Here is a 27359-nt window from a genome sequence, read left to right on the forward strand (position 1 = left end):
AGTTGGTTGCTGAAAAGAGGGGAAGGTTGAAGAAAAGATGTGGAGGGGCCCATTGCTTGGCAGAAGAAGACAATAATTAGACTTCTGCAGCTGTCACACTCTAGCATTTTCACTGAAAAATCGACACTACTTGATATTTGTCTCAGACTGGCTTTAAAGTGAGCTAAATCGATGGCTTAGCGCCTCTGTCACACTGAACAGCCACGGACCACTGACTTAGGCTTATGACTAGAGGTCTTCTCGCAATTCTTTCACAACAGACAAGTTTGCCATTGATGGCTAATGATTGTACAAGTGGGACCCTACAATAGCTTAACAAACAGCATAACCTCACTAGGACTGATTGGTGACTTTTCCAGGAAATACCTCAAAACAGCCGCATTTGCCTTACAAGCAAAGGAAATATGCAGGAGCTTTCCTTCAGCTAACTGACTAGCAGTGCATAAACTGTACATCATGACTTTTTTTGGTCAGCTCTAACTATCAAATAAGAAAGATGTGCTGGTATAAGCCTTCCAGCAGCTGAATTTCCCTGTATGTGATTATACGGAATGTTTTGAGGCAGACTGATAATGAACCACAGGACTGAACCTTTCAGTGTTGGTTCTCCTGTTCAGCTTCGCCTTCCAGTTTTCTCACCTAGCTATTTGGCATCTCCACCCACAGATCCAGAGCCAACGCGGCTGTTAAACCTCAGTTCTTTGTGAGCCCCCTTGTGTTACCTATTGCTCTGATAAAGATGCTTTGCTACAAGATTTGGTTCATTATCGTTCCATAGCTAAGATGACAAAAGCTTTTTTTTATGAGCAGTTTAAAAGGATCCAATTTTGCGACTGCAGAGTTAATTAGCTTTAGCTAATTAGCAATTCAGGGATAGTGTTTTTATTTTTTTTTTATCCCTTCTCAAAGCATGAATGTTCTTAGAAATGTGGCCCGGGGTTGTCCAAAGTCTGTGCATCCAATTTAGCAGAGCATGTTCAGTGAGTGTCTCATGAATGAAGTGTTGGATAATTAAAGTCAGTGGTGCATTTCCCTAAATGAGCTCCGTTTCAGGCCTGAACCCCTGACAGTGCTGTCTCTGGTTGGCTGTAAAGATTAACACCATGTCTCGCTCTCTCTGTAGACTCACACCATTTTCTCCCTGCTGGGTCTTGACCACGCCTATGTCACCAGCATCGGACGTCTCATCGGGGTGGTTTCACTCAAGGAGGTAAGCGTTCTCTCCTGGTCCTGAGGCATTTCATATATAATTGTTGCATTAGCGCTGGCAGCACGTTTGTTTTTAAAACTCACTGTGCATCCATTTAAACAGACCTTTCAGTCATCTTTAGTGATTCCTCGTTCCTCCGCCTGTGATTTACTGTGACAGACATAAGGCTCCTCCAAATTACTGTCTCTTATCTTTTGTCTCCGTCTGTTCTCTGCTCACGTCCCTCTCCTTCCATACCTCCTGCCTCCCAAACGGCTCAAAACCGCTGTCTTTTTGAATTGGCCAGGAAGTGGAGAGAGGGTTGTTGCTAAGTGCAGTCACCATTTTCTGTGACATTTAAGGTTTTCTGTGCTTTGTTCCATGATCAGACAAAATGTCCAAAGCAGAAAAAGGCTGTCCTCCACTATAGACCTCCCGGTTGCATCACAGCCAATATAATACATACACTGAAGAATAATCACAGGAAGCTTTGTTGCATTTTTTATATAGTGCATTGTTTCCCACCTTCACCAGACAGACTGTTGTTTTTACAGTCACCAAATAATTAGTTTAGCCTCAAACCTGTCAAACTTTGCTTGAGCTGTCGGAGCAGTTAAGCTTTCTTTAAGGGTCCTCACACTCCTGTTGAGGAGACTGAATAGGTTATGTGACTCTAAAGCCAGTACATTAAAAAATGCAGAAAAAAACAATAACATGCTTTCCAGCTTTCAACTGAAAAAGTTGGTGAATCTTTGGGAAATAATCTCTATCTGTTTTGAATAAAAATCTGTTAAAAACTGAAAAAAAAACAATTGGATAAAATAATGATTGCGATCTGTCATTGATAATTAGTAGGCTATAATAAAAAAGATCTCAGATCTTTTATTGTGGTGAATAAATGGGAAGCTTAAGATGGAAGCTGAAATAGCTGGGCAGTTTATATAGTTAACTAAACTAAATTGGCCAATAGAAACAGTATTTAGTAAGTTTGGTGGGAAATTTTGTAAATGAATTAAATCTCAGTAATGCATCTTTCCATTTATTTCTGCATTACTCTTAAGATGGAATAAGAGCTGACTCTTATCCCACCCCCCTCATATTTGGCTGTGAACTGCTGCTGAAAGCTGAAGGTTGTGGCTCCATGATGCCTACAGAACCACATCAGCTACTAAAAACAAAGATGAAACCTAGACGTTCACACACCAGACACACTCTTCCTGATGCCTTGGGATTCTGTACTCACAGCAGAAATAGTTACTGGCCACGGCAGGGTGCCTGAGTAGAGTCTAACCGGGAACAGCTTGCTCGGCTTTATGCCAAAAATGGACACTTAGTTATACATAGAGTAAGCTTTCCCTAAACCATCCATGGTCCTCCTGCCAGAATGCATTGAGGGACACAATTTCCAGATCATGTAGGATCCTATAAAAACTATTTTATTTATTGCCAAATTCCACTTTTCAGTTCAACAAATTGCCATAGAAGCTCACATTTAACAGCTGTTATTCAACTTTCATACATATGCCTGAGCTATGTGGTTCAGCAGAACATTAAGTGCCTTTATAAGGTATTTCAAACTATTTACCCTTCATTCAAAGAACAAAACCATTCTTTGTCCAAAGCAAAGAATTCCACATAGTTCACCTTTAAAAAGGACATCTTCCTACTTCAGAGCTGAACACAACATGAAAAATGTCTCCAAGAAACCTGCAAACAACCTTATGCACACTTGCTTAATGAACAGGACCAGTGTTCATTTTTATTTTCTCTGTCACAGACATTTCCATTAAAATACATGATTTTGTATTTAGCTCTCGTGTTCTGGCAGCACCGTGTTTGCAGCGCTGTTCCTAATATGAATTCCAGTTTTCTATTGTTCTATATAAATGTCTTATCCTGCAAATAGAGCATCAAAATCTTCAATAAACTCAATAAACTCATGCCGCGCTTTTACTGATTTAGTTGAATGTTATAAAAATGTTGTGTGGATTCATGAAAAATCCTAGGGTATTGCTCTGCCCCAAACGTTATGGTAAGCTTGGAGTTTTTTTGTTTGTTTTGTTAGTTATAGGACAGACTTTTTTTTTTTGCTGTCTGAATGTGTGTGCGTTAGTGCGTGCGATTGGGTGAATGTGGCTATAGTGTGAAGCACTTTGAGTGGTCAGTATGACTGGAAAAGCACTGTACAAGTTCAGTCCATTTACCATTTGCCATAAATGTTTTGAATTATTAATAAATACTGCAATTTCATCCACAAAACCATAGAGCCCTACACATGGACTGGACTGGGTACATTTCCAGTCTACTTTTCCACAGTTAAGATGAAAGTCACACTGCTCCCCCTAAATCCAAATTTCAAGAACTTTTCAAACCCTACCTTCCATCTTTGCCTTTAAATCGTACTTATTAGCAAAATGCCGAACAGATTCAGAGTCAGGTGCCTGTTCCTGTCAATCACTCACCATCTCCAGCACTATTGGAGTGTGTCATTTCGCTACTTCTCTGGATGCATTCGCAGCATCGGAGTGTTGCATGGTGCAGCTCAAAGGGGGCTGTTCATCAGGTTAATAACAGCTAGCACTAGCTTTAATGTTGTCTGGAAGGTTTATAGCTGCGCTGATGCACATTCAAGATCTTTATTTACTTTTCTATGTTGCTCTCAAACATCCATGTTGTGCTGACCGTTGCACTAATTTTTAAGGAGCGTAACGGTCTAATTTCAGCGTTCAGCGGTCCATTACGCACAAATGCACTGGTGAGAACCCTGCATTCACTCACGCACTCACACCCTGATAAGCTACATTGTAGCCATGGCTACCCAGGGACAGACTGACAGAGGCAAGCATCTCGATACATTCATTGTAGTTCAGACATTTTGCACATCTGTGTGGCCACTAAAGTCTGCATCATATCAAATTGTCTTCAGTCTCAGTCCACAAGTCTTTGTAGATCAATGCATAAAAAGCAATTGTCATACATTTTAAACTGATTTCTTCTTCTTCTTCCCCTACAGTGCAGCTAGCAAATCTTAGTTTTATCTCTTAGCCAAAAATTCATTAACAGCTTTGTTTTTGGTACCTTTCTTTTCTAAACGTCATGTCTTTGTCTTTGTAGCTCCGCAAAGCCATCGAGGGCTCGGTGACGGTGAAAGGCGTGAAGGTGCGTCCGCCTCTGGCCAGCTTCAGGGATAGCGGCACCAGCAGCAGCGAGAACGAGGCAACTGAGCTCCACAAGCTGTGGGACCGCCACAGGAGCGTGTCGCTGCCAGGGGACCAGGTCACCTCAGAGTCCGATGAGAAGTCTCAGTGAGGGGACGCTGGGGACAAAAAGCAAGAGGTGCAGGTGGGGGAGGAGGAGGTGGAGGATGCATGGAGGTCTTTAATCTCCAAAGCCACAAACATGCAAAACTCCTCAGGGCTACAGATCATTATTTAATTGTAGAAAGTTCTGCTACGCCGGCCTTCACCCCTCTCTCCTTTTTCTGCCACTCTACCTCCTCCAGCACCACCTCCTCTGCTTCTCTACCTACCTTTACTAGTGCTTCCTCCAGGGGCCTTGCAATGACCCAGCCAGACACTCCACTGGAAGAGCTAAACACACAACTGTCCCTGGCTCTCCATTTACCCTTGGGGTCCCACAGTAGAACATGTCCATCATCTCCAAAGCTGGGACTGTGTGTTTTTTTTGTTTTTTTTAAAGGGATTTTTTTGGTAGACTTTTTTCCTGTTTGTGTATGTTTAAAGTTGGAATCAAGGTTTGGAGCTGCAAAATCTTTTGAGCAAGTCTTCCACTTGACCTCTGAATTTCCCCAGTGACGACGAGGAAGAATACTGTAATGTGTGCTTGATCTGGAAGTGTGAATGTATGAAAGCGGAAAATGTGAGTGCGCATGAAGAGAAGCGTAGCAGATGACTCTATCTTATAGGATTTTTTTACTGCCTTTAAAACAAATTTTAGTCTGTGTTTTTTCTGTGACGAAGTCTAGTCCTGACAAATCAGGTGGTCTGAAAGAATCTCTACAGTTTGTCTCAGTACCAAGTATTCAACTGATAAGGGGACAGATGCTGAAGTGGTCATCCCTTCACTGCGGGTCCTAACGGTTAGGCCGAGTACAGCGAACCTGTCGGCACCATAATGTACACTCCTTTTCTACTGTAGCTCTGTCCTCAAGCTCCCACAGTGGACATTCTCTGCAAATTAAATCTGACTCTCAGTCAGAGATTCGCCGAGGGTCCGGGAAGATGAAGAGGGGAGGAAGGAGGAAAGGCGGGGAGCAAATGAATGTTTGGAAGAATGAAGACGTTACCTACCAAGCTGCTCTGGATGCTCGTCAATCTGAAGTTAACCGCTGCATGAGCTGATATTACATCATATCAGAGAAACAACACAAACTACACTTGTATACTTATATAACGGTACAAGATGATACACTGATACGATATTTAGTGACAACTAAAAAAATATATATGACCAGCGGGGAGCATTTTCATTCGTTCAGTCGGACACAGTAACTAGAGTTTACCTGCTGCATTATTACTAGATTATTGTTAACCAGGACCCTGAGGCATGAATGTGTAACTGTGCCATGTTTTCTGATCCCTGACATAACGGAAAACATTAAATACTTCATAGTTAATAATTCATGCCCTCCATATTGCTCCAGGCTTCCATGTTCCCTCTGTTCATTTCTCCCAGCTCCTCCCTCTTTTCCAGTCCCATTTGCAAATGTTTTAGTCCCAGGCAACAATTTGTGCTGCCATTTTATTACATTTAAAAACACTCCCAGCCTCTCAATGACTTTTATAGGCTTAAGTGCATTTATATAGATTTTGGCATCTTTCCTTGTTAGGTTCTGCAGAATCGAAAGCATTTGCGGTGACAACGCATGGCTTTGCATGACAGACAGCATGAGGCATTTATAAATTGAATGTACCAAAAGCAACAGAGACTAGGGGACGGATGAATGATGTCATAGATTTGCCATCCTGTGCCTGTATTTTCTGCCATTTTGCAGCATCTCCCTCTTATCCAGTAACTTTTAGTCATTACCTGATTCTGAATAGGGCATGGGGTCTTTGGGGGTTCAGAAACTTACAGATTAATATATTTAATATCAATCCTGTTATGAGATCATGATTTAATGTCTTAATCGATCGTACTTGTTGTCTCTTGTTTCTGAAGAGATTTTTCATCTTTTATATTTATCTCTCGTCATTTTCTAATGATTTAAATGCTATTTTTTTATATTTAACATGCTGTCTGAAACATTTCTACGGTTCAGATTCATTTGTGAAGTGCGAATACACTAACAGGGCGATGGCCTGTGGCGCGTGCCTGATGGCAAACAGAAGAACCAGAATAATGAAGTTAACTTTGAAGGAAGGAACTCGCTCGTTCCACAAGTGCCTCCTTCTCTTTATCAGCGGGACTAAACAGCGCAGAGCTGCTTTTCTCCTCACACGCATGTAGACCAGGCACTTCTCACGCTCGTCCCCAAATATGTAAGTGGCTTGATGATGTTTCACGGCAGTGTGCGGCTGTCACTATAGCAACCGCGGTGTCTGCTCACCCCGCGGGGAGCAGAGCTGAAAGCGCTCCACTCATTTGGTTCTGTTCATTTGTTTGCGCGTCTTCCTCGGTTTTCATTGTTCCGCCGTGTCTTTTCACCTCGCCGCTGACGTCTCGGCTCATCTGTGGCGGCGCGAGGTCGCCGGCTCTTTATCAGCCCGCATTAATCACAGTAGAAGTTGTACATTTTCTTTTTATTGATGGATCTGCTTGTGGGTAATTGATTTGTGCAATAACAGTAGTTCATCTCATTTTCTAGTTCGGTTGTAATTGATGACATGAATGCAAGATAACCTTATTTTTGTAAAGAAATCTGAAAAGAGTAAAAAGATTTATGTATACAAGAAGAAGTAGCATGGTAAGGTCTTTGACTGTAGAGCAAGGTTTCCCAGAAGCCTCCGGAGATTAAAATCCACACCACAACATTCACTTGCACTCTGGATGCCTCAGTTTGGCTTTTTGGAAACCTTCTCTGAAAGACTGTGTGGTGAAGCTGCTGCGTGGACTGTAGCTGATGCTCTCATCCAAGCCTCCCTACACGCTGACTCCGAGTCAGTTTCATCATTCTCTCTTCCCTCCTCTCCTCCAGTCAGAGCGGCTTGGATGAGCCCAGATCCTTCATCCACTCCTTTACGGACTGTACATTACAGCAAGCCATGTGGTCCAAACCAGAGCGAGCAGGGAACAAAACTCCAGAGCTATTTTTCAGATGGAAAATTGAAACATTGTTTTTTTTGTACATCACAATGAATAAATCTGATTTTAACAAACAAGTGTTGGTGTTGGAGAGTGCTTTCTGTCTGCGCGTTTCAGTCATTCTGCAGCTGCGCTCCTGTCCTCTGTCGCCTCTTATTCCCCTTCAGCGACAGCTGGAACGCACCTGAACGGACGCTTTTGTTTTTCTCTCCTATTCCCCATGGAGACAGACACAACACAGCGCTGCACAGACTTTAAGATAGTTTGGTTTGTCATAGTTTATGCCTCCAAATGTAAAAGGCTTTTTTTTTTCACTGCTTATCCACTCTAGTATCCTAAAATTAACTTTGTTCTGATCTCTCAATTCTCTGGAAGTCTAGATTGATGCACAGTAAACAATTTAAGTATCCTGAACACAAACAAAGACTGTTTCTGTTTTAAAATACAAAAAAGTAAGGTAATCAGTGACAGGAATTGTCACTTCTGGGTCGCCTTCTTCGGCCTCTGAGGCAGGACCTCAGGACCTGTGGATGATACAGTATGTCTGACATTAAAGTATCAGCCGTGCATCGGTTTGCTCCTGCGAGAGAGATCTGCCCACTTGCCTTGCAGAGTCAGATTGGGAAATTCCCTCCAGCTTAAAGGATCAGTGAAAGGGGAAACATTTTCCAGCAAATGGACTTATGGTTGCAAAAAATATTTAAGTAGTTTGGTTTACGACACATAAATCCACAGGAGGAGATTTTTAGTCCTTTAAAAGTTTTAAATCAATCCCTTGTTGCTATTTCCACCTTCATCTATCTCTAACCCCCCCCCCCCCCCAAACCCCCCCACCCCCTTATGTGTGACTGTAAGTTGTAAAGATTGTCACATCCGTTTCGTGTAAACAAATTATGTCACTGGAAATACTGCTAAATGACACATAGACCAAAGAAGAAAAACATGTGGCTACACTGTTTTAAAACTATGAATATCTTTTGTAGGGGCTAAAAAGCACACGGTATCAGCTCCGCTTTGGTTTAGAAGTCATGGAAAAGTTAAATGAACAGCATGAATGTCAGAACATTTGGTTTCGGCGTGTCAGTACAAGATGAGTAGCGGCTACCACTTATAACCACTTTCTCTTGAGGCACGCCTGTTTCTGCCAAATTAGTCTGGGGTCAAACTAACAACCAGGCAAGCATTTATAATCTCCTAATTGACCTCCAGCGATCACAGAGAACATCGGCGCAGACCTGCTGTGAACAGAAATCCACCTGCTAGTTTCAAAGGAAAACCATGATACTCTTTGTTTTGCTGCATTGATTTATCCCCCATGGACCCCTCCCGCAGAGAAGCATTTGTTAAACTATATTCCTGTTAGCTGTTGACAAAATAAAGTGCAAAAATCAATCAATCCAGCAGAGAGAGAGAGAGTGAGACAGAGAGACATCCCTTTCCTTTGTTCCTCATCTAAATGTCCTCAGTAAAACAATTCCATTAGAAACGGCTCAGACAGGTTTCTGTATGAGGCAGCCATCCCCTTCAGCTATAGGCTGAGAACTACTCTCAGCTGACTGCAATGAACAGGGAGCTCACTATTAATGATGTTTGCAGACATATATGAGACTACTTAACAGATCATAAAGTAGTTTCTTCATGTCCAAACCAGGCTTTAAAATATCACATGACAGCTGGTTGACAGAGGTCCTCTATTTGTTGACTCACTGCCACCGGTGTAGTGCAATACAAGCTCAAGTTATCACCCATCCACCGCTGTGCTTTTGGCTTAATGTCTCTGAGCTGATATGCTCAGTTTGTTTTTTAGGTAGTCCAGACCCTGTTCTAAAATAACAGTGATGGTCCAGCTAAAAGGATATTGCTCCAGCTCTGATCTATCTAAAGGGCCATCGTTCAGGAGGTCTTGCTTGTCAAGCGTCTACTGAGACGGGGTTCCATGTTTAAGAGAGAGGATGTGTTCTCCTTGTATCCCTTCCCAAAAAGCCCCAGAATAATAATACCTGTAAATGCATCTCAATCTATATTCACTATACATCCATTAAAACAGGAATAAAGACTGATGGTGGGACTAGAATAGATGGAAACATCTATATTAACATAATACGCTAAAGTGTTATGTAGATCAAACACAGCATATTGTCCTTGACTACTAATGTGTTCTGTTGCATTACTTAATGGATTCCACATGGTCTGTATGGACAGCCGGTGCATTGCTCCGAGCTCCTGTTCAGTATTCAGCCAACACAATGTTACATTATCATATAGACCAGTGTCTTTTATTAAATCCATATACACCTCTGTGCCATGGCTAGAATGGTTAGACTGGAATAAAACACATTTACAGAACCTCAGCAGCAGGTGGTGATACCACTGATGAACCACGTCCTTCAGAGGATTGAGACAATCTGGGATCCTTAAGTCATCCCCTACCCCCTAACCAAATAACAGGCGTGGAGACTGAAGAAAACAAACCAATATGGGAAATCTGTAAAACAGAATTAGCAATTTTATGAAACTACTGCGGCCCATTAAGTCACACCATCCCAGGTGATCCCGATATGTCCCAGCAGTTGCTTGAACTACAGAAGCATTAACATATGACGAGAATTATCTTCGAGAAACTTGGAAATAAGTTCCTTTACCTTCCATTAAGGCATCTATTGTCACATCAAAAATTGTTTCTTCATCTTTACGTGAGACATGGTTCCATTATGCTACCCTGAACCTTAACCCCTGGGAACCAGTTACCCTGAACCCTCAAACTCACCGGGACTGTCCGTGTGAATTTTGACAACAGCGTTTTTTCTGTATATTAACTGTGATCTCTAACGCTAATAGCTCATACTTTTTAACCGTAGCTGTGATTTAGACCTGGACATTTCAACTACTTTTACACCCCGTCAACACGATGTGTGCTGACGGCATCAGCAGACGAAGATCTGTTCGTCTTTATAACAGAAAGTTGGTGGTGGTGTGGCAAGAGTTATATGTTTTTTTTTTTTTTTTTAAAGAAGCAGCGCCGGCAGAAAGTCACCAGGGTAAATCCAGAACCGATTTTTAAAAAATTATAAACACTTTCCAATAAACATGAACAGTCCTGGTCTTGTATATTATTTTAACAAGGAAAGGAATGTTGACAAAAAGCTCAGGTTGTAAAGGAATGGACCAGGTTCTTGGGTTTGAGTCATGCTGACCTGGTGTTCTGTTTTTTCCTTTTCTTTTCACTTTTGTCATTTGAAAAATGTCAAAAGTAAAATTCTTTACATTGAGACATGCATTAAATGTCTAAAACCCATTTTAGACTTGAAAAAAGCTTCCACCTTTCAACCAGGTGATTATTAAACCTTGCCTGGGCATCCTGAAATCTTTAGACATTGTTTAGAAGTATTTTCATTTAGAAAAATTCTCATGAACATAAACATTTTGATTTTCAGCTGTAATATTACAGCTGAAATCTCAGCGATATCACTTTGTGTAAAGTCAACCAAATCTCTATGCAAAGATGCATCTGTAATAATGAGTTTTTAAAGGAGTTTCACACACTCCCCATTATAACTAAGGGTTCCACAGCCATAGCTTCTGGTTTCTTTATACAGCAGTTATGCTCTGAAACAAAATCCCTCCTCACTCAAAGGAAATTTGTAGGCGACTTGGTTCTTTCAGATCTTTCCACCTTCCAGTCCATTGATGTTTTAATTGGAGCATATGAGCATAAACACTGTAAAGAGTCAACCCATCTATGATGTTTACCACCCTCTCAACACAATGGTCATTTTAAAAGTACCACCTCACAATAAGGGTCATTTTCATTAGTTTAAAAAGCCCTTTATTGTTGCTTGGTTGAATACATTTTTCTTAAATCCCCTTTTCTATACAGCATGGATGTTGATGTGGCTAATATATTTCAGTACACAGATCAGAGCAGGGAGGGCGAACATACCTCATGTTTTCCAGGCTTTATTCTCTATAAATGAACATGCAGAGCCAAAGACACTAAGTCTGGTACAGCTCCCTACCTTCATTAAATAATCTCCAAGCTGAGCAGATTCACTGAATATTTCCTGGACCAGTTTGGACCTAAGCGAACGGCATCTGCGCATGTTTTTGCACTCTCCGTGCCCTTCTGTTTTCTGCCTGTGTGAACATTCACTATATGTAAACAAAGACAACAATCTGTTGTTTTGCTGTCTGAGGACAGCATCTGGGCACTGATCGTTACCGAGTGTTCCTGTAAAAGCTTAATGAGCTGAACATGTTCATTTGTTGGGCAGGCTGCTGCTCGGTCCCTCAGCGGGTTGAAGCAGAGAGCAGTCGGACCTCCTCCAGAGGTGTTTCAGCCTGCTTCTATGTGTCCATCATCCATGTGAGTGTGGAGAATATGTCTCATAGTTTCTAAAGTCGCTGTTGCACCTTTGCTCTAAGACCCACTGTGATTGATGGCATGTTTATAGCAGATTTGGCCAGTGTGTTGTTCAGCTATAAGTGAGAGCTCTGACGACATAGAGGAAAGAGACCTGTGTACAATACACATTTATGGGATTATGATGGGTGAAGTACTTGTTTACAGCCGCCAGACCTCTTAGTAAATCCAGTAAATACTTTCATATCAGCCAAGTCTTATACCACCTCCACTGGCTCCCAGTGGATTTAGGGGGCTGCTTTAAAATACTTGTTCTCACCTACAGGGCTCTGAATGGCTCCTGGTTATTTGTTTCAGCTTTTAACCAAACAGTCTGCTGCTCGTGGCCTTCGATCCCGAGCCCAGAATCTCCTGGTTGTTCCCCGTACAAGGCTAAAAATCAAGGGCCTTTCAGTCTGAGGCGCCCAAACTGTGGAACCATGCTTTTAAAAATCACCTGAAGCTGTCTTTTTCTACCAGGATTTATGACATTAGTTTATTGTGCTTTTTGTGCTTGTTTTTATACTATGTATATTTTCAGCATAACTTAAGTCATACAAAGATCTGTGACTTTGTCTCTGTGAAGGGCGCTTTATAAATAAACTTCTGTACCTGGTTACACAGCCTCCTTTAGTAAAGTGTTCAACAAAAGTGTTCCCCGCTAAAGCACTTACTGATCTGTATAACTGTGCTGTGCAAGTCAACGGTGTGATAATCCAGGGTGCAATGAAGGGAATGTAGTGAAACGCCTGATGTGTCATGAATGAAACTATAATCCATATTGATTGATAACCCTCCCTTGAAATAAATAAAACTTATCACAACAAAAGCACAACATTTTAGACGTAGCATTTCACCAAATGCAAACCAAAATCCAACTAATATTTAACATCTTGTGGAAAAACCTTCAGCAGTTGCAGGAGCCAGTTTCTGTGTGACATGTTGTTCTTTCAGGTTTGTGGGAACTTGAACTTGCAGAGTGCTTCTCAGTTCCTGTGAAAACGGTTCTCCTACTGTTCTCCAACTTTGCATTATTTATTATTACAACTTCTAAATTTTTGTTCTCTCTCTTTTTTTTCTCTTCATAGTAGGTACACCTGGTCTGGTGTTCTGTTAGCTGAGACATCATCCAGGGGAGACAGCTCATCCACAATTACCATATGACATAGAAATGCAGACGATGGTCCAATGTGGCTATACGCTCTTTCATGAGGAGTGAATGCTTCTTGTCAAGACTTGATGCAATCTGCTGGGTTTCCTTAGATAGCGCTATATTAATAAAACCAAATTGAACTGAATTAAATTTAAGGAAAAGCACACTGAAATAAATCCTGAAAATCTATTTTGTAGATTGTAAGAACCACAGGACAAGGAGCTTTCAAGAACATTCAGCACCACTCAAATATTTAAACAAATCTAGGTCTGCAATTGAGCCTGTAATGCTAAGCCAGTTTTGACTAGATGAAATTCATAATGATCTCAAACCAGGTATTGTTTTGTATAAATCATTAACCCTTGAAAATGGAACAGATCAAATAAAAAAATACCTTGACATTCCTGTCCAGAATGAGTGTATTTCTGTGTAAGCAATAAAATGCTTTTGTTCACATCAGATAACAGAAATATAATTCTTGCAGATGCATGCATGTGTTCTGTGGAAGCAACCAATCAGAGCTTTATCTGTAGGTGACCTGTGTATTTGGATGGGTCTAAAACTCAACAAGCCACCCAGACTAATTCCAAGAACACAACCTGAAACATGAATTATTGGAGTGAAAGAAGTCTGATACTTTTAATAAAACCAGAATGCAGCTGTTCTGTAAACATGTTTATTTCATTTGGAGCTTCAACATCGCAATCTGTCGCCTTGGCAGATGTTTGATGCTAGATGGATGGGCACACTATCTGAACTGTGGTTCTGCTGTGTTTTAATCAGTGATACATAAGATAAAAAAAACTTTCTGGGAGAGTAAAACAAGGTGACATTCATTCATAAGTAATATTCATAGGTAAGCCTCGCTGCTGTAGGTAGGGACTCCCAGTGGCTCTGGTCCACTCGGCTCCGTGGTCCGACGCACGGTCACCTGCAGGGTCCCGTCGGGTTTCAGGGTCCCACTCACTGACAGGGGATCCATGTCCTCAGGGAACAGGGATTTATGGGTGAATGTGTTACTGATGCTTCCATCATCCAGAATCTGCGGAAGGAAGACAGAATGTCAGAAAATGAGAAGTAAAGAGGAAAAAATATATGATGATAGGAAGACAGGCTGAGAAGAAACAGGAACACTGGGTGGTCAAGAGAAGAGCGAGGATGGGAAGAAGCCTGAACCACGTGAAAGAAAGAGGCAGGTTTGTTGAAAGTGGGAGAAAAACAGTGAAATGTTCAGCATTTTAAATGCACAAGTTAGGACCGAGTTTTTGTGGTCATCTGTGGTAAGAAACTAGATTTACTTCAGACTGATGAAGTTTTTGCTTCTGCTGTCTGTCATGCTATGACTCAACAGGCCAGTTTGTTCTGTATGAGGAGCCTATTGACTTCTGATGATTATCCACTACTCCACTGATTAAAAACTGATCTCAAAGGAGCAAATCATGAAATTTACATAAAATATTATACAACTCAACTTGAGCCAAAAAACTAAACAAATGTGATTTGTGAAATATAAGGTCTCTCCCTCTAAATACTCTGTTAGTTAATGAATTGATTTATGTTTATTAGACTGATTTGTTTTGTCTCACAGAAACCGGGCTGCAAGAGGACTACGTTAGTATAAATGAGTAAATTCTCTCTATTTTTTTAAATTTCCACATTCCCAAAACTACAGGACGAGGAGGAGGAGTAGCAACTATTTTTCAATCTGATTTATTAATTTGTCCCAGACCAATTAATAACTACAATTCTTTTGAACATTTAACCCTTAGTTCCCCTCATCCAAACTGCAAAGCAATAAAACCTCTTCTGTTTGTTGTTATACAAAGACCTATTTGGAGAGTTTCAGTCAGGCTTCAGAGCTCATCATAGCACTGAAACGGCTCTGGTGAAGGTCACTAATGATATTCTCATGGCCTCAGATAATGGACTTGTGTCTGTACTTGTCCTGTTAGATCTCAGTGCTGCATTCAATACAATTGATCACAATATTCTCCAAGAAAGACTTGAACATATTGTAGGGATAAAGGGGAAAGCGTTAGGCTGGTTTAAATCTTATCTGTCTGACGTTTGTTCATGTTAACAATACATCTTCTTCAATCTCTAGGGTCACTTGTGGAGTACCTCAGGGTTCAGTCCTTGGACCAATTCTACTTACTATATATATGTGTCCGATTGGCAAAATCATCAGAAAGCATGGGATTAATTTCCACTGTTACGCTGATGACACTCAGCTATATTTATCCATAAATCCTGATGAATCCAATCAATTACTTCGACTAAAAAACCCGGATGACCTTAAATGTTCTACTTTTAAATTATGACAAGACAGAAGTGATCTTTGGATCATAGTCTTTAAAAAATAAACTTCTTAATCAATCACTTAACCTGGATGGCATTAAACTGGCCTCTGGTAATAAAGTTAAAAACATTGGAGTTATTTTTGACCAAGGCATGTCATTTAAATCCCATATTAAACGGGTTTCCTTTTTTCAACTCCATAATATCGCCAAAATTAGAAATATTCTGTCCAGGAGGGACACTAAAAAACTAATCCATACATTTGTTACTTCAAGGCAGCACTATTGTAATTGATTACTATCAGGTCATCCACAAAATGCAGTTCAAATCCTTCAACTGATCCAAAATGCTGCAGCAAGATTTCTGATGAAAATTAAAAAGAAAGATCATATTTATCCTATTTTAGTTTCCCTTCATTGGCTTCCTATTAAATCAAGAATACAATTTAAAATTCTCCTTCTCACTCATTTATCAGAGTTCTGATTACCCCATATGTTCCTAACAGAGCACTTCGCTCTCAGACTGCAGGTCTGCTGGTGGTTCCTAGAGTCTCTAAAAGTAGAATGGGAGGCAGATCCTTTAGTTATCAGGCTCCTCTCCTGTGGAACCAACTCCCAGTTTTGGTCCGTGAGGCAGACACCCTGTCTACTTTTAAAACTAATCTCAAAACTTTCCTTTTTGACAAAGCTTATAGTTTGTCAAAGTATATAGCCACTTATAGAGTGGCTTAGGTTACCCAGAGCTATCTCTGTAGCTCTGCTGCTATAGGCTTAGGCTGCGGGAGGACATCAATATCTATCCATCTCACTTACTTCTACCATCTTACTTTTCTCCAATTTTGCATTATTTGTTATTTTAACGTTTAACTCAAGAATCAATGCAATCTGCTGAGCCTTCTTAGATAGGAAACTTGTTTTTGACCAATCTGTCTGTCTGCATGATTTCATTGAATTTACTTTGAGATGACATGTGTTGTGAATTGGCACTATGTAAATAAAATTTAATTGAATTGAATTGATTAAAGATTTATTCCAGATAAAGAAAGATGGGATGGTTTATTTCTAAGATGTAAGTAAATGCAAGTGTACAACAACCCCTTAAGGCCCACTTTAATATTTAGCCTGTTAACTTATTTGAAGCCTCAGCAGAGACAAGGAAGTTCAAAAATTGCACGCTTGCAGTTTATTCATCTTCCTAAAATACAGAATAAATGACCTTGTCTCGTTTTCCTGCAATAAACTGCATGTTGGGCTCGAGTTACTGGTATGTTTCCCATTTTGAACTAGAAAAGCTGTAACAAGCAAAGAGGGATTAAAAACTGCATGGATTGTTTTGAAAAGTAGACATCTGGGTATACTTTGGATTTTATGAATTTAGCGCAACATAATAAGAATCTACTTCAAACACACAAGGGCCTGATTTGGTAAATAATTACACTTCGTTTACACGGGATGTCACATTCATCCTATTTTTCCAGTGACGTGTGCTTGAAATTGTTATGGTTCTGTTATCTGAAAATAATGATATGTTTCTCCACTTTTACGCACAGCTGACATCCCATTCTAACGGATTATGCTCCACATCCAGAGTTTTTTCAAAAAAATTAACTCTTTTGATAAGAACTATTCTAATTGGACTCAGTTGAAGAATTTAACCGGCTCAGATTCTCCAAATTCTTAAGCAATTATAATGAATTAGAGTCTTTTAAGTAAAATCTGTCCTAAAATTTGATACTTTTAGAATACTACTAATCTAGGTTACTCCTCTAACTCATCTCAGCTCTTAAGGCTAATCAAGGTGGGGGGAGGGGAGGATCATGCTAGACTTCATTTTATACGATAATGATACTATTCATGGTTTGTAGCAAAACTGATGCAGGGAATTTCAAATATCCCTGTTGACCACTAAAGCTTGTCTCAAAATTTAGGGTGCTGGCTTTATTTTGAATCATTTTATAAAGAGCATATTAACCTTCTGTGCATGAATGACGACTTGGCAGTTGTAGGCCATCACCACTATATCATGTGGCTCGAACTGGCTGAGGTCAGCTGTCATAGAGTAGGAGTCACCGAGACATCGCACCCCATTTCCTGTCCCACTCTGCCTGTTGGCCACGGTGCCACCTACAGGAGGAGCAGATACAAAACAGCTTTTTGAGGTAATGTAAATTGTACAAGCCTAGTTTCCTTTTTTAAAAACAACAAAAAAAACACAAATTTTATAGATTTGCTTATGTTTAGTAATTAGATGTTTGATTTATAAAAAGCATTGCCGGCAGGCAGGCATTTTTGTGAAGCATATATTTTTGAACTTTTCTTCTTAGTGAGAAAAATATGTGTATGTAGAAAAAAGAAAAACATCAGCAACTTCTTTGGGTTTGGTTTAATATTCTGGAAAAATTCTCCCTAAACATGTTAACAGATTCGTGTTACTCAGATCAAAACCATGGACCAAATAACTGTTTAATCTGACACATTTTATCACTATAAGGTAAAACCGTCATTAAAATAGAAAACTTTCTAAAAAAAAAAAAAAAAACGCTAAACCTCCAGGATTTGTTACCTGATGAGGGGCTGACCTCATTTTTAGCTGTTCCCTGACTCTCTTTACTGTGTCATACACAAGAAAGAAAGGCACATCCGTGGGTAAATGGGTGATATTCTTACCTGGAGGTCCATACGACGACCGGCTGTGTCTGCTGAAGTTGGGCGGACTGCTGGGCCCCCCGGGGCCCTCCTCCCCGAACAGACTGGAGCAATTGGTGGAATCAATAAAAGGCTCAAAGAGAGCTTCCAGGGAATCAGACGATCCATTAAGTGATCCATCTGATCGATAGGAGCTGGAAGTGCTATAACGTGACGAGGAGCGATACGAGGAAGAAGATCTCTGGCTGGAAGTTGTCAGTGAAGCCATGACTGAGGTTTACAGTAGCCCTGCAGAACTGATGAGAATGCACTTCTGTCCCAGATGCAACCAGTCTGTCCTCAGGTCCGCTTCTCAGTAACAGCTAAAGAGCAGCCTCAGAGAAGTTGTTCACCAGCAGCTACTGACCTCATACCAACCATCTGGGGGTCTTTGCTGTGGGGTTAAATAAAGCCCTGCTGCATTATGGGGCATAGTGCCGGCTACGATGCAAGCCATTCTGACTTTAGCCTTAAATGGCAGTTTGTCCAGGCACTTGGGCCAAGAGTGTAACGGACAAACTGATAATGAGTGGAGACCGCTTCCTATTGTCACACGCAGAGATAACGGCCGCCAGAGCTGCTGCAGATGTTTCTGGCATGTAGCCGGAAATAGAAAAGCCGTTGAGAGGTCAGGTCGTCCATACGACTGACCCTGCACACAATGTCAGACATGTCAGGCTAATTTATTTTCTAATCTGCAAACAAATTAAAAGCATTGCAGATCTGAAGCGGAGACTGCTTGTCGAGGGGGCAGGCTGTGAGACAGCATAAAAACATAAACTGTGCTTTGTATTTTTGAATAGAGTTTTCTGTGCAGGTAACCATCTTGGAATGGATGTAGAAAGTTGCCAGAAGGCCAGGTTTTTGTGATGTTAAAAAAAAAATGTGTTGATGATCAATCATTTTCAGGGTGTTTCTACAGTTAATGAGACATAAATCATGCACAACACAACTAACAAACGGCTACATTTGTTGGAGGCAAAACTATGTTTTGAAGTATGTGCACCCTTAAACTACACCTTTTGATTCAGTTTCAGCATCCAGTCTTATTTGAGTCAGCCAGCATCCCACACTGGCCCTAATATCGCTTCACTCTGCCAAAGTTCTCCAGATCTATCAGACTGTTTCCTCAGCCCTCAAAGATTTCCTGTCAGATTTAGTTTGGACTCTAACGAAGCCTTTCCAAAACCAATTCCCTTCAGGTGAGGCCATTCTGTGGCTGATTTGGATGTAAAACTTGGACTCGCTGACATCTGAAGGTGCCTATCTCCAGCAGCCACTCTCTGGAGAGGTCGGCAGTCCTTCACGGGACATCACAGAGACGCACAGGACAAACACCTGTGCACCGCATGGAAGTGTTACCAAAAATCAGAAGTTTAGTTTCATCAGATAATGACCTTACTGGGGACGTTTGTGAGATCTGGAAGCTTGTCTTTGGAAGAAAAGGCATTTTTTATTTCAACCCTGCATATAGTGTAGTCTAGGAAAATACAACCGGTCCCTCGGCACTACCACTGACCTCAACATGTTCCAGAACCAGATTCCATATGGTCTTTTTTACCAATCATGGTGAAATATCCTGTTGTAGAAGTGTTACTGATGATCCATATTTGTTCCATCTATTGATCTCCACTGTACTATGGTAGCTGTTTTTGGAACCCTTCTCCTGACTGCTGACTGCAAGGGGATTCTTTGCAACCTCTCTGCAAACTTTACCCAAAGGATACAAATGAGCAAACATCAAGAGACTCCTCCTGGCACGCCTGAACTTTATTTCCTGTCAATCAGATTCAATATGGCTGACGACAGGTGTTCGATTAAGAAGGCTGAATGCTGGAACTGAGTTAAAAAAAAAGCGGTCAAAGGTTGAAGGGGTCAGCAGCTTAAATAACCAGTTTGTTACAGCATTTTCTTTCAGTTTAATACAGGATAAATCTGTTGCATTAAAGTAGAAAAAGATTTTCAAATCATTTATCAGGGTCTCACCGCAAAAACCTGGCAGTATGTTAACGGGGGTGTGAAAACTTTCTACCTGCGGTAACTCTGTGATGAAGTGTCTCATAATCACTGACATCCACGACTGACACAGAGGTGAATAGTTTCAACGACGTATGATTGTGTGCTCGTGTTTTCATTTAAAAACTAGTTTCAGCTGCATTGTATTTTGCCCTGCTGGACTGTTCAGCCTTAGCCATGCCAGGGAGGCGCTGGGTCAGCTATCAAGCTGTACTCCTGCAGCTGAGACAAAGCTACATCGCTGTGACCCAGTGTGATCCTGGGCGAAACACCGGTATCTGTCACGGTGTAAAATAACATACATTAAACCCTTAGAAGGCATAAAAACTTTACTCTGTATAAGGTGCTGCTATCAAAAACAGAAGGATGATAGAAAAAAAAAGACAAAGTGTGAGAAAGTGCATACTCAGCTGTTTCCTGCAGCTTCTCTTAGAGAGCAGCGGAGGAGTTCATCCTCAGCTCCCTCTCTGGGGAGCGCGTATCTCCTCTGGGAATGGTTTTAGCCCTTCATGACAGAGCTGCCTCTCTCCTGACCCGTACCAGATGGTGAAGCGTCGGTCGGAGCACCACGGCGGACTGGGAGTAGATAAAACGATGGTGTTAATGAGGCAAAAAGTACACCGAGAAAATCATGAAAGGTCCTTTTAGGTGAGCATGAGTGAATCATTGTTAAATCAGCCTCAATATATCAGCTCCTGGCAAGCATTGAGGAGATGTAGAAAATTACGATCCACACAGAGCATAATGCAGTCTTGTCAGTTTTAGGATGGAGTTAAAATATTTCTGATTCACGACCATCAACCTGATGCCAAAACCTGGGAGAAAATAGACGTGTCCCAATATGACAGCAACTTCTGCATTTATTTCTTTTTACCATGTTTACCAAAAAAAAAAAAAAAAAAACTCAACCATGCTTGTTATCATCAGTTGGGAAATATCAGCATGCGTTAGAAACCAGGCTGGTTTAGCCTGTAGCTGAAGAGGATCATTCATGCTGGCTCCGCATGAAGAATGAACGGATCAAATCTGTCCGCCTCACTGGGATCGTGATATATTTGAACTGTTCTTTTTTCATGCTGTAAAAACTGACATTTGCCTTAAGTTCAATGCACTTATTTTGTCCTATAAACAGAACTTAAGTATGTGTGTTTTCCAACGTTTAACCTATTGTTGTAAATTGTCCTGACTTTTCTTAAGGTAGGAATAAGCTAATCTGAAAGTTGACTTTACTAAAAGTTTTAAGGCAGCTTCTGATCTTCTGTTTCTACGTTTAAGAGGTTTGACATTTTTTACAGCATATTGTTCCTTTTAATAGTAGTACTGCTGCTTATATGTAGATCGAATTCATCATATATTGTTTGTAAATATGTAAACAGTAATATTTAAAGGAAATATTTAACTTGTTGCACATTATTAAGACGTTTCTTCATATAACCGGTAACAGATGGATGCATAATGCAAGAATTGTGTGCACAGGTTTAAATTAATTTAGGATTTCCTTCTAATCCATCATAAAGCCAATAACAGCTTTTTACATAATTATGGCTAGATATTTCACAGATCTTAGGAGAAATAGTCAAGTTAATTTTAATAGACTGGTATCTTGGCACGGCTACAGCTTCAGAGTGTAGCTGCTCCTTGCTTGCTTGCTTGGATTTTTCACTACGTTTAACTTTTGTCACCTAGCCAGAAACTACAAAAAAGGTTGGATAAAGCAGTTTTAGACTGAAGAATTTACGTATTTTATTCTTATATTTTCCTGTTTGGACTCTGAAAAAGACCAGCCGATGCCAGCTAATCAGCACAAGATGCCTCCCTTCACCTCAGAGGACTTTGACAAGCTTGTACAAAAAAAAATTGCTCTAATGGAAACAAAATTCATCAACTTGAAGTAAGTTCGTAGGTAAACAGATTTGGGAATGACACAAATCTCCCCATGATTTCGAACAGTGACAACCAGCCCAGCAACTCCAACTTACAAATCACCGATGGAAATGGCAGTAAACCCCCCTGCAGCCCACCTTGGAACATTCTGGGCGCAAGGCCAAAGAATCAAGGAAGAACCCCACAACTAGACAAAGAGAACTGGCTGATATTACAAAGGAAACAACGTGCCGTTATCAGGAGTAAACCTCCTGGAAATGTTGGAACTCCAAAACAGATTGGCGGCACTTCAGCGTTGCATCCAGGAAGGTAATCCTTCTCCTGACAAGAGTCTTCATTCTAAACGATCTCCTCCCGAGTGTGAATTTACTCATAACACTCACTGAAGCCCTGGGTGACGTTTACAGAAGAACATCTGACGTATTGAAGGAAGATTACATTCCTCTGTTAAATATAGTTAAAGATCTTGATATCAAAGTGTTTCTCAGCGGACCCCTTGTGCTCATTTATTGTGGAGGTGAGATTTTATTTTTTACATTTCTGATGCTTGACAAATTTCCGGATCCATGGAATTTATCAACAGTTTTCTGGGAGAAGAGACATCTCTTCACCAAAGACGGAGTCACTGAAAACTGAAACAGAAAGTGAAAAACAATTAAGCCTGAACAGAGTTTTATTTCTATGCTTTCACAATTTACTAAACTAAAATAAATCAAACATGACCCCAATGGAAAAATGTCAATGTAAAACATCAAGGAATTATGAGAGGATAAATTAAACTTCCTTGCTTTGATGCTGTTGAGTAGGTTGAGAAGCTAGAGCATCTAGCATTCTGGGTCTGATGAGACACAATTCCACAATAACAGAGAGACTGGGAAAAATGGCTTCTATGAGAGTTCTTGAAGGTTTGTGCCAAATGTGCCGTAAATGTGACCCCAAGACTTTTGGGCAAACATTTTGTGGACTGAGAATAAAAGTGGAACCTATCAAGAATCAAGAATCTTTATTGTGACTGTGTAACCATATTGACATTTTGATGAGACACCTGCTCAGAATTCACACAGATTCACAGAGAAACTCCTTTGAACGCATCAACAACACTTCCTGAAAGGCTAGAAGTGTGCAAATAGTCCTTATTGATAGGTATGTGTCATGTTGCATCTAAGTAACGCAGTACGCTTCTTACCGACAGGCAAACATGGTGGTAGTAGTCTGGTGGTTTGGGACTGGTTTGCTGCTCCAGGATTTGGATGACAGTAAAATGCTTCGCACCAGAACCTGAAGGTTTAAATATTGTGAACTTAACCTAAAGTGCCTTTGGGTTACGCAGCAGGACATCAGATAACTCCTTTCTGAAAGGCTCAAAAACACTTAGAATAAAGGTTTTTAGAGTGGCATAGTCAAAGTCTGGACTGAAGTCTGATACAGATTCTGTGCCATTGGAGCCATTTGTGCTTGAGAATCCCTCCAATGTGGCTGGACTGAAGCAATTATGGCAAACGGTTTGTAAATGACCTTTATCTACAGGAAATGATCTGTCTGTGTTTGTCTTTGTGTCATCAAAAGCCAAATTGATGATCAGCAACATGTACATGCAGCAAAAAAAAAACAAAAACAGAAGAAATTTGGAAGAAATAAAGAACTTTCTCCCAGCCCTGAAAATCTTGGCTCTACCCAGAGCTACAGTAGAGGCTGTGTTCTGTAACATATGTGTTTATGTAAAAGCATTTTATACTGAACCTGACACATCTATGTGAACTTTTCTTTACCCACACAATCAGACCAGTTATACTATCACTGAATTATTCATTTCAGACATTTTAATATGTCTGACGGTAGCATTAACCTGTCCCATCCTCCCAGAGCTGCTCTGAGATGACACTCATTGTCTTTTATGGATTTTCTTATTTTGCAGATTCTGGTATAATTGAGATCATTATTGAATGTTTCATGGCTGTGGAGGGACTCCTTTACAAAGTGCTTAAATTGATACAGCTAAAAATATCTCCTTCAAAGAAGCAGCTTTCGTTCTGCTTTCTTGTCTCTGTGTTTCAGACAGAAAAGGCCACAGAAGTCTTCAGGTTCAGCAGTAAAACCTCATATACCGGGATTTATTTAAGTTGTTGCCCAGATATTACTGCATATCTTTGATGCACAGGCCGAACGACAGCCACTCAGAACCGAGGCTCAGAATCAGATTTTTCAGTGGTGGAGATGGGATCCGATCAGGGCTGCCTGAGCCAGGGGGATCAGACGCTGCTCCGTCCTGCTTCACAACCCCGACAAGATGAGATTTAGAGCCAAAGAAAGGACTTTTCTTAATGATGCTTATATCTGCTCTTTTTAGTGCCTCGAACAACTGTTAAACCACATACAGTATAGGGTGCTTTGATTTAAACAGACTATCCATTCCCTTTGTTACTTATTTTGACTAAATGTTGAGGATTCTATGGTTTCATGTTTGTTAAAACCTGGTTAATCACAACGAACCTCCCATCTCATGAGTCTTTCATCATTCACATCCGTACACTAAAAATACAAAGTAACATTGGCATTGGCAATAATCCTGACAGTTATGCTCACACACTGTGGTTATGTGTGCCGGTTCAGAGGTTGTGGGGCCAGATATGTGAAGACTTGTCAAAGTGTCTGTGATGTCTGAGATTTCACCATCCCCCTCAGTTTGCATGCTGGGTAACTTGGCTTTCACTGCCCTATGTATCACTAAAAAAACTATCATCATGAATTGAAAAAGTAAAATGGTTCTCAGTATGAATCAATATGGATCTCTTTTGTTGGATTATATCAGCCTTGAGGTCCTCCAGGGTGGCCTCCAGTGACTACTCTTTTGGGGTCTTTACTGGCAGACATGGGTTACTGGCCTGGTAGCTGCGTTGCTCATGGGTGAGTTAGGGGCTTGGGATTCATTGGCTTTGCCGCCCTTTGGTGAGGGTCCTGGCGTGGCCTTGTGGGCTTGGGTCCTGGGGAGTATGTCGCAGAGGGTTTGGACAAGTGCATGCTTGGGTGTCGGTCCCTACCCGAGGCCTCTGATGCTCTGGTGGGCCTTGGGGCCCCTCAAGCTGGTGGGGAGTTTAGTTGCTAACATCTCATTGCAGTGCTCTCCCCTACAGGCCATTCTGCTGGCACGGTGATGTGCGTTTCTTTATTGAAATATGAAATGCATTAATATATACATGTATTTATTTGTAATGCCACATCCCTCTTTGTTTAAGAACATAAAAAAGTGTTTCAGCATGAAAGCATCTATTTATTGACTTAATTCATAATATGACTCACCATGTCTTTGTTTCACAGCATAAAATGAACTATTTCAGTTTGAAACCATGTAACTTACAAGACCATGTGGCCTAATGGACAAGGCGTCTGACTTCGGATCAGAAGATTGAGGGTTCGAGTCCCTTCATGGTCACTTCTGAAGGATTGGTTTGCAGTTATTGTTTGCTTATCAGAATGATGTTCGTAAAAGACTTTCTCATTAGGAAAATTAAAGTTAGTTTGTACTAAGCTAGACAAAAACAGACGGTATTGGGGGCCTAGTGGTTAGAGCATTGTGCTTGTGTCCCAGAGGTTCTGGGTCCCTGAGCAAGACCATAATGCCAGATTGCTCCCTAGGTACCACACAGTGGCAGCCCACTGCTCCCAAAGGGGATGGGTTAAATGCAGAGAACAAACTACATGCTACAATAATGATTACTTTTATACAATAATATGCCATACATTTGTCTGTTAAAGGTCATACATTTATGAAATACGTTGTTTAAACATATTTCAGCATTAAAACATGTTTTTTTGTTTTTTTAAGTGTGATATCGTCCTAGCCTGACATGGTCACACTCAATTCTAGTCAGAATTTGAGTCTGATACTGCTCCATAGAGCTGTGATTATGGGGCGTGTTTCGAACGAACCAGGAAAAAACATTCCTCTGCACTCGATTGGATAGACCTACAACCAATAAGAGCAACGGAGTGTGTGACGTATGTTAAGCGACGCATAGTTGTTGTCAACGGAACTCAACGGTTAGCCTAGCATAAGAAGATGAGCGTTAAAAGATTTTTGCCGGTGTTGCAAAAAGAATGTAAGGATCCAAGGAGTCCTTCAACACACGAACCTGTCGATATCTTCTAGAACAGACCTAATAGAAGAATCTACACACCTCAACTCTCCAGCGGCAGCCATCGTTGTTGTAAACGAATTCAAAGAGTGTGCTTTGGTGACGTGGTTACGTTACTGTTGATCATCTGTCCATCATCGTATAAAGCCTGCCCTGACAATTTGATTGGCCCGCCAGGTTTGGGCGAGCATACTCGCGCTACTATTGAGCAATGCCAGACCGAACTTCCCGACCTAAAACGTTGTGGGTGGGACTAAGTTCGGAATGGCACCCAGGCTAATATCGTCCTGTATCATAACCACATCTCTGCCATTTGCAACAAACCAAACCTTGTGAAAAAGTAAAAGTTCAGGGTGTTATGATTTATTTTAGTCAGGCAAACAGTTTCCTCAGTATAAATCAATGCACTGAGAGACCCATCCAAGATGGCAGCCATGCTGAAAGGTCGACCCCCCATTGACTGGATCTTGGATCTTGGATCTTGATATACAGATAAACTTTATAAGTAGCTTCAGTTGTCACTTTATACAAATTGTATTAAACAGTACTGCATATTTTTCATCTATCTCTGCAAGCGTAGAAGCAGACTCTGAGGACATTATCTTGTTGCTCTTTTTCCTCTACTCTATTTTTGTCACCTTTTCTCCTTTTAGCGTCTTTTCCTCTTCCTTTCCTTTTCTTTTACCTTTCTGTTTCGGAATCCATTGAACTTGAAATAATCCCAAAAGACATATCTAAGATCATCAGTAAATAAAATCTAATAAATATATATCAAGCGGAGTACTATAGCAAAAGCAGTGATGCTCCACTTGTGAATGTAAATTTATTGGGCTCTCTTTGACATTAAGACAGAAATTCTTCGTGCTACACTGCCAGAAGAGGGCACGTTAAAAAAAAGACCTCAGGCTGGGGTTCAAACCCAGGACCTTCTTGCTGCAAGCCAGCAGTGCTACCAACAGTGCAAACCCAGTCTCAGAATAAATGTAATTTCAAGATTTGTGTTCTACCTCCAGACATTTAAAATGTCCTTTCTTCTCATGATCAAGGATTTCCTCCAAGGCAGTTTCTTCTTCCCATCGTTTGCTTTAAACTTTTTTTTTTTTTTTTGTTGCCACACAGCATTGTATGTTTCAAAGATGTGTTTACATTTCATGTGGCTTTTCATTGCAAAAACATTTAATTTCAGAATTTTAAGTCTGTGATGTCTGTAGGGTCACAAGTATAAGAAACTACTTTTATTTGTTAGAAACAATCTGTTTTATCTTTTAGTTTCCTAGTTCTGTTGATTAAATAGTCCTTCAACCTTAAGCAGCTTGTTCACGGAGAAGAATATTTGTAT

General features: G+C 40.7%; 2 protein-coding genes and 1 non-coding gene across 8 annotated transcripts in view; 2 read left to right on the forward strand and 1 right to left on the reverse strand.

The window, feature by feature from the left end:
• LOC105926762 (chloride channel protein 2) overlaps nucleotides 1-7530 on the forward strand; it is a 178177-nt gene extending 170647 nt beyond the window's left edge. For 5 of the 6 annotated variants that reach the window (XM_036149739.1, XM_036149740.1, XM_021316865.2 and 2 more), the window contains 2 exons: nucleotides 1124-1210; nucleotides 4304-7530. In XM_036149739.1, the coding sequence (XP_036005632.1) occupies nucleotides 1124-1210; nucleotides 4304-4498 (282 nt within the window). In that variant the 3' untranslated portion in view covers nucleotides 4499-7530. The remainder of the gene's footprint in view (nucleotides 1-1123; nucleotides 1211-4303) is intronic. The other variant, XM_036149738.1, reaches the window with a different exon arrangement.
• A 6137-nt stretch (nucleotides 7531-13667) lies between these two features.
• LOC105926746 (heat shock protein beta-7) lies at nucleotides 13668-19047 on the reverse strand. Its single transcript, XM_012863182.3, has 3 exons — nucleotides 17970-19047; nucleotides 17275-17426; nucleotides 13668-14047 (listed from the first exon to the last, which is right to left on the reverse strand). Exons 1-3 carry the CDS (start codon nucleotides 18214-18216, stop codon nucleotides 13856-13858), a joined length of 591 nt encoding a protein of 196 aa, XP_012718636.2. The 5' UTR covers nucleotides 18217-19047; the 3' UTR covers nucleotides 13668-13855.
• A 6197-nt stretch (nucleotides 19048-25244) lies between these two features.
• Nucleotides 25245-25317, forward strand: trnar-ucg. The gene has a single exon. It is a non-coding gene; the product is annotated as a tRNA-Arg (tRNA).
• The last annotated feature ends 2042 nt before the right edge of the window (nucleotides 25318-27359 follow it).

Source organism: Fundulus heteroclitus, chromosome 18 (assembly GCF_011125445.2).
Source record: "Fundulus heteroclitus isolate FHET01 chromosome 18, MU-UCD_Fhet_4.1, whole genome shotgun sequence".
Taxonomy (NCBI): domain Eukaryota; kingdom Metazoa; phylum Chordata; class Actinopteri; order Cyprinodontiformes; family Fundulidae; genus Fundulus; species Fundulus heteroclitus.